This window comes from Rhinopithecus bieti, unplaced genomic scaffold (genome assembly GCF_001698545.2).
Source record: "Rhinopithecus bieti isolate Rb0 unplaced genomic scaffold, ASM169854v2 scaffold_13174, whole genome shotgun sequence".
Taxonomy (NCBI): Eukaryota; Metazoa; Chordata; class Mammalia; order Primates; family Cercopithecidae; genus Rhinopithecus; species Rhinopithecus bieti.
This window is the reverse complement of record NW_016807335.1, coordinates 708,681-714,833: the sequence shown is the minus strand read 5'-3', so window position 1 is coordinate 714,833 and position 6,153 is coordinate 708,681. Positions and strand designations below refer to the sequence as shown.

General features: G+C 56.0%; 1 protein-coding gene across 1 annotated transcript; it reads right to left on the bottom strand.

Moving 5' to 3' along the window:
* Positions 1-375: 375 nt before the first annotated feature.
* TRIL (TLR4 interactor with leucine rich repeats) lies at positions 376-5,432 on the bottom strand. Its single transcript, XM_017881361.1, has one exon. The coding sequence runs from the start codon at positions 5,069-5,071 to the stop codon at positions 2,636-2,638; it is 2,436 nt and encodes an 811-aa protein (XP_017736850.1). The 5' UTR covers positions 5,072-5,432; the 3' UTR covers positions 376-2,635.
* Between the last annotated feature and the right edge of the window lie 721 nt (positions 5,433-6,153).

Here is a 6,153-nt window from a genome sequence, read left to right as displayed (position 1 = left end):
AGATAACTCCTTCATATTTTTGACCGTGAGAGCTAAAGGGCTAGTCAAGCCTTTTTTCATCAGTTTCAGAAACTTTTCATCAGTTTCCTTTAAACAGGCAATGCCTGCCGAGACCCGATCACCTGCACCTTGATGTCACTGGTTTCCAACAGCACTTTCATACTGTGGCTGACCATCTGCTTTTAGAGCCATTTCATTGTTTCTTTGCACATAACATCACACATCTGTTTCTTAAAGTCCATACTCACCTATGATAATGGAAATTAAAAACATTAAAAAGGACAGAAAGACGTCAAGCTTATGTTTCATTTCCATAAATGGAAACTGCATTGTATCATTGTGAAAGTGTATAAAATATTTGGAAACTCCAACAAATTATCTCTATTAGTAAGTGGGTTTATTGACATAACTGAACATAACAATGTATAACATTTATTCATTTCCCACTGAAAGACTTCCCAGTGAAACTAAAGTAGAACATAGAAGCATTAGGCATTTTCAGTGATGTTCTATGGCTGAAAAGGTGAGTAGTGAGGAGAACCAGAGGCCTTGTCCATACTTGCAGTGGGACTCAGTATTACCCTGCTGGACAAAAGAAATAGCTAAGAGATGCAATAGTGCTATGATTGAAAAAAGCCAGGGGCACAAAAGGTGCCAGACAGCTCACTGGTTGAAAATAAGAGCAAACAACACTACCGCTCCCATGTACCAGTATGCTCTGAATCTAAAATAAGCCCTGGCAGCAAACTAAGAATGACAGTCTATTTCCTGTGGTTTATTAAGTTTTTGCCCCGCAGACAAGACTGCCAGAAAAGCAGCTGTAGTTTAAGTGGTCTGGACATTTACTCATCTGAACATAAACAACGATCAGCTCATTCAGATGGCTGGTTCCCTACTCAGCTGTTGAGAAGAGGGCAGGCATGGGTCAATCTAGGCCAAACATAAAAGGAGTGAACTGCGGTGAAAGACCCGGGGCTGTGATGGATTCCCTGAGTCACCAGGACCCTCAGAAGCTTAAGGCCCTAAACAGAAGATTCCACTGTCAGCCTTAGCACCATTGCAGTGACCTCCATGGTACTCCACTGCCAATAAATCCATAACCACTGTGAACATAACCACAGTACATTCTCTTAGTGACTGCATTTTTAGACCATACATAAAATTATTAATGTAAACCAAACCACTACACTTAGTGATAAACATGTACTTCATAAATAGCAGGGAATGAAAGTATCCCAAATAGTTGGAAACAACTGAACAAATAAAGGCTCCTACCCCTAAGTTTAAAACAAAAACATTTAAAAGAAATACTGCAACTATTAACTAAAAGATAAGATTTAATAACACAGTAAGACACTGAGTTGGGGAGGAATTAATTGCAAAACATATCATTATTTCACAGTGAGGTGTAAGTATTCATAACAATCTTCTGGTTTTAGTAGAAAAGATACCCACTGGTGTATTTTTTTTCACATTTTTTTCTATAATTTCTTCCCCTCTACTATTTCATATAAGGACACTAATGTGGTCAAACATTAAACTATCAATTGACAATCACCCTTTGCTTCCCTATTAGGAAATTACCTTCATTGCTTAACTGCAACTCAAGAGAATTAGGGCACAGTCAACCATGTCACTGATAAAAACAGGAGAAGTACCACATCACATTTATTCCAATCTAAACACACTGTCACAGATGTGGTAAGTGAACTGGAACGCTGGTGTTCCCCAGTGGGTCATCAGCTACATATACATCACATTCTTTTATCAAATCTGGCATTGAAATTTCCTTTTCCATATATAGGTTTAAAAAAATAAAATTTAAAAAGCCACAGGAGCAACCCTGACAGAGAAGTCTTGCATGCAGCCTTCTCCTGAGAAAGTATGTAATCTTAGTTATCCTCGAAGTCAACAAGCGCTCTTGTACTGTTAATATTAAAAGGAACATAATAGAATGGCCCAGTCCAACTAAAACAGTCCTTGAGTCTATTGGTCAGTTTGTTAAATGTCAAGAGTTTTCACATTTTCGAAAAAAAAAAAAAAAAAGCGTCTCTTATTATTTAAACTTTAAGGTATCCTGCATGCTCTATCAGCCAACATAAATGAGTTCCTTGGCGGGTGTGTTAAACTTTACCACCTGTTTACATCCCTCTTTTTGGCAGAGATCACCAAACCAGTGGAGTCCCTGGCCAAGCCTCCTTTGTAATGGTAATAAGTTCCTTTTTCCTTAAATAGAAACAAAACTTCCCTGTTTGACACTGAGCAAACAAAAAGCATGCACCCAAATATTTCTGGCCATGTTCGGGGCACAAGCACCCCTTTCTACCCCAAAGCCTGGCTTCTGCATTGCAATGCTACAAAAGCCATTTGCATAGCTGTGTCAAAGCCTCCAAGTGAAGACTCCAACCTCAGCATCCCACCATCCATTTGTCCCCTACTCTGGCTTTGACCACCAAGTATCATCCATTTACTTCTTGAGTACTGGGAATTGGGGGATGGTGCCCGAACTGGCCCTCTGTCCCCACTGGCCTCTCTGGCAAGTGCACAAAAGGGCACTTCCCCTGAGGTGAGCTGGTGGGCCTCAGGGAGAGGCGGCTCCTTAGGGCCAATGAGATGATCTCTACATGCCCTGCACCTAGTCGGCAAATCGCTGCAGGAGATGGTCCTCCCGTCTCAGGCTGCCGCCCGCACCGCCGCCCGCACTGTCCATGAAGCGGTCGCAGGGGAATTCGATGAGGTCCGCCTCACTGAGCGCGCACACGGTGGTGCGCGGCCGGTGAGACTGGAATCCCGAGAAGTCGGCGGACACGCCGGTGCCCATGGAGCGCAGGGGCCGTCGGGTGGAGTACATGTGGCGAACATGGACCGGGGCCCCGCCCTTCCGCCTGGCCCGCAGCTTCCTCCGCAGCCAGCGAGACGCCCAGGCCGCCAGGGCCAGGAGCACCAGCAGCGCGTTGACCGTCAGCAGGGCCAAGGTCAGCAGCTGGTAGTCGACGCCGCCCCGGCTCCCGGCCTCCGGCAGGGTGACCAGCCCCGCGCAGTGGTCCCGGGGAGCCACAGGGCAGACGCGGCCCCCAAGCACGCCCTCCACGCACACCAGGTAGGGGGTGTCCCCGCGCAGCTCGCGCAACGTGGCCGAGTCACTGCGCTCGGGCAGGTATACGAAGCGGTGGAACTTGGGCTGCTGGCCGAAGCGGTCGAAGAGCAGGCGGAAGCGCGCGCCGCCCAGCGGCCGGGGACTGCGGTGCTCGCGCACTGCCCAGCGCACCGACGCGCTGTCTGCGCCCACCGCCTCCACCGTCAGGTTGCACAGGATGAACTTGTTGAAGTCACACGGGTCGGACACCAGCGGCGGCAGCCCGGCCCCCACGTCGGACTGGGCGGCACGCTCCTGGTGTTCCATGCCCAGGCGTTGCTTCGTCGCGCGCTGCCAGGGGTCGCCGGCGGGCGACGGCGCGGAACCGGGAGAGGCCGTTGGGGTGGGCTCCGCGTGGGCGGGATCTGCTGGAGTCGGACGGCCCCGCTGGGACTTCTCGTGCTGGTCTAGGAACTGTGGAGCCGGGCCCGCAGCGGCAGCGGCGGAGGGGCTGGGCTGCTGGAAGCCTGGGCCCCGCCGACTCAGCCTTAGGGCGCTGCGGTTGGCTACCAGCTCCCTGGCGGCTCCATCCCAGGCCACCCCAGCTAGAAATTGCCCCTGCTGCTGGAGCTGCGGCTGCGGCGGCAGCTCCTCCGCGAGACCTGCAGGTGGCGTCATCTCCTCCCCTGCGGCCGTGGGGAGGGGCCGCCGCCTGCGGTCAGTGGTCAGGGAAGCTGAGGGCGAGGGATCCGCGCAGGACCCGTTTTGCAGCTGCTGGTCATCCAGGTAATCCAGGTATTTGCCTCGCAGGGCCGGGGGGTGGCGACACTGCACGAAGACAGTGAGGAGCCGGCCCTGCGAGTGCCAGTCGCCCATCCAGCGCTTCAGGCCTCGCAGCCGGCAGTCGCAGGTCCAGCCGTTGCCGTCTAGATCCAGCCGATAAAGGGCTGGGCTGGCGGCGAAGATGTCGCCGGATAGGGCGCTGAGCGCGTTGTTGCGCAGGCTGAGCTCGCGCAGCCGGCCCAGGTGACCGAAGGTGGCCGGGTGCAGGGCGGACAACTCATTGCCGCTCAAGTCCAGCGCCTCCAGGCTGTGCAGAGGCTCCAGCAGCGCGGTTGGCAGCTGGCTCAGCCGATTACCCTCCAGGCGCAGCTCGCGCAGGGCCTCCAAGCCCCAAAAGGCCTCCGGCGCGAGGTGCATGAGCTGGTTGCCCCTGAGCGACAGCAGGCCCAGACGTGGCAGGTGCTGGAAGACGCGCGGCCCGAGGTGCTGCAGGCTGTTGGCCGAGAGAATGAGGGTGGAGAGGGAGCGCAGCGGTGCGAAGGTGGCCGCGTGGCGCAGGGAGGGCTGTAGCTCGTTGGCAGAGAGATTGAGGAAGCGCAGCTTGCCTAACTGGGCGAAGGCGTTCTTGCCCAGAAAGCGAATACGGTTGGACTCTAGATGTAGGTAGAGCAGGTTGCTCAAGGGGGCGAAGACTGCGTCCGGCAGCGCCCCCAGGGCGTTCCCGTCCAGCCGCAGCTTGACCAGACTCTCCAGGCCCTCGAAGGAGCCGCGGCTTAGGCGGCCGATCTCGTTCCCGTTGGCGTAGAGGATGCGCAGCTTGCGCAGCGGGGCCAGCGTGCCCGGGGAGAGCGCCTGCAAGAGGTTGTTCCCCAGGTACAGCTCTTCCAGCCGCGAGAGCTTCTCGAAGGTCTTGGGGTGCAGAGAGCGGATCTGGTTGTACTGCAGGTCCAGCCGTCTGAGCTGCCCCAGACGGTGGAAGTCGAAGGCCGTGATGTTGGTTATGAAGTTGCCGCCGAGGCTGTAGGTGAGCACGTCGTGGGGACTCGGCAGCGAGCTGGTCTTGGGCACGACGCGGAGCCCCCTGTTGGTGCACAGGAGATGCTGGGGGTGCTGGCAGTCGCAGCGCTCCGGGCACACGGGCTTGGCCCGCGGCGGGAGCGCGAGGCAGCTGCACACCACGAGCAGGAAGCGCACGGCGCGGGCAGCCTCCATCGCCGCCCGCCCTGCGTGCTGCGGCCGGATCGTCCTCTTGGCCCGCCGGCTCTGTGTCTCCTCTGCATTCCCCTTGGCCCGACCAGAGTCACTAAATGGCCTCTTTCGGACTTCGCAGCGCCGTCCAGCCCCTCCTCCGTCCTTTGTCCGGCGGCCGGCCCGGGTCTCTGCAGGCGGGCTTCGCCCGGCCAAGTCAGGCGGCGCGGGGCGCTCTGCAGACCCCGGGTGCTACTTGTTGCATTTCTGTGGAAAACTGTTTCTCCGGGTGCGCGTCGGGGGGCGGGGGGAGGGAGCAAGACCCGGCGCTTTTTGTTTGCAGCTGAGTCCGGAGAGTTGGATTCCCTGGTGCGGATTCTCCTAGCCGAGTGGATTCCCCAGCTGCAGGCTGGAGCCGTTCCAAGAGCTTCTCGGGGCGCGGCTTGGCAGCAGAGCCCCGGCGGCTTGGCCCCCGCAGACGGCACTTTCTCGTTCGCGGTCCCGGACGCGGAGCGCGGCCCGGGTGCAACAGCTCGGGGAACACGCGGGCTGCGTCTGGAAGGGACCCAAGTCGGCGAGCGGAGAGCAAACCGGGCGGAAATTCGTTCTTCCCACACTCTGCCCGCGGGGACGCTGGCGGAGAAAGAGGAGACGGCGGAGGGAGGACAGACCCCGGCAGGGGGAGGAGGAAACGCTAAGTGGCTCCGCGTCTGGTCAGCCCGAGACCGGGATGCCAAGTGAGGAAAGTAGGGATTAAAAACAGCTGTACCGGTCGGACATGCTAGGCCGGGGGCGGGGGAGGATTACCGGGCTAGCAAACGGGATTTGCAGACAGAGACCTTTTTATTTTAGAAGAGTAGACCAGCCGCTTCTGAGCAGTGGGAGTGCGGCTGGCCTGGCCCTCCTCGTTTTTGTCACTTGCTCTTCGGGTGCCACCCTGCGGGAAGTTTGAGCAGCACGGAGTCCGCCAGCATTCTACAGGAAGTTTGGGGGAGCACAAGGTTGCCTGCAAAAGGCCATCAGAAGAGGGTAGGTGAACCCAGTCTGACGGTTGCTTGGGTTTTGACGTGGACTAGTAGCTGAGGAGAGGCACCACCCCTTTGTAG

Bases quoted from the DNA above. Each gene is read 5' to 3' on its own strand.
- TRIL (XM_017881361.1), bottom strand. From the start codon at position 5,071: ATGGAGGCTGCCCGCGCCGTGCGCTTCCTGCTCGTGGTGTGCAGCTGC.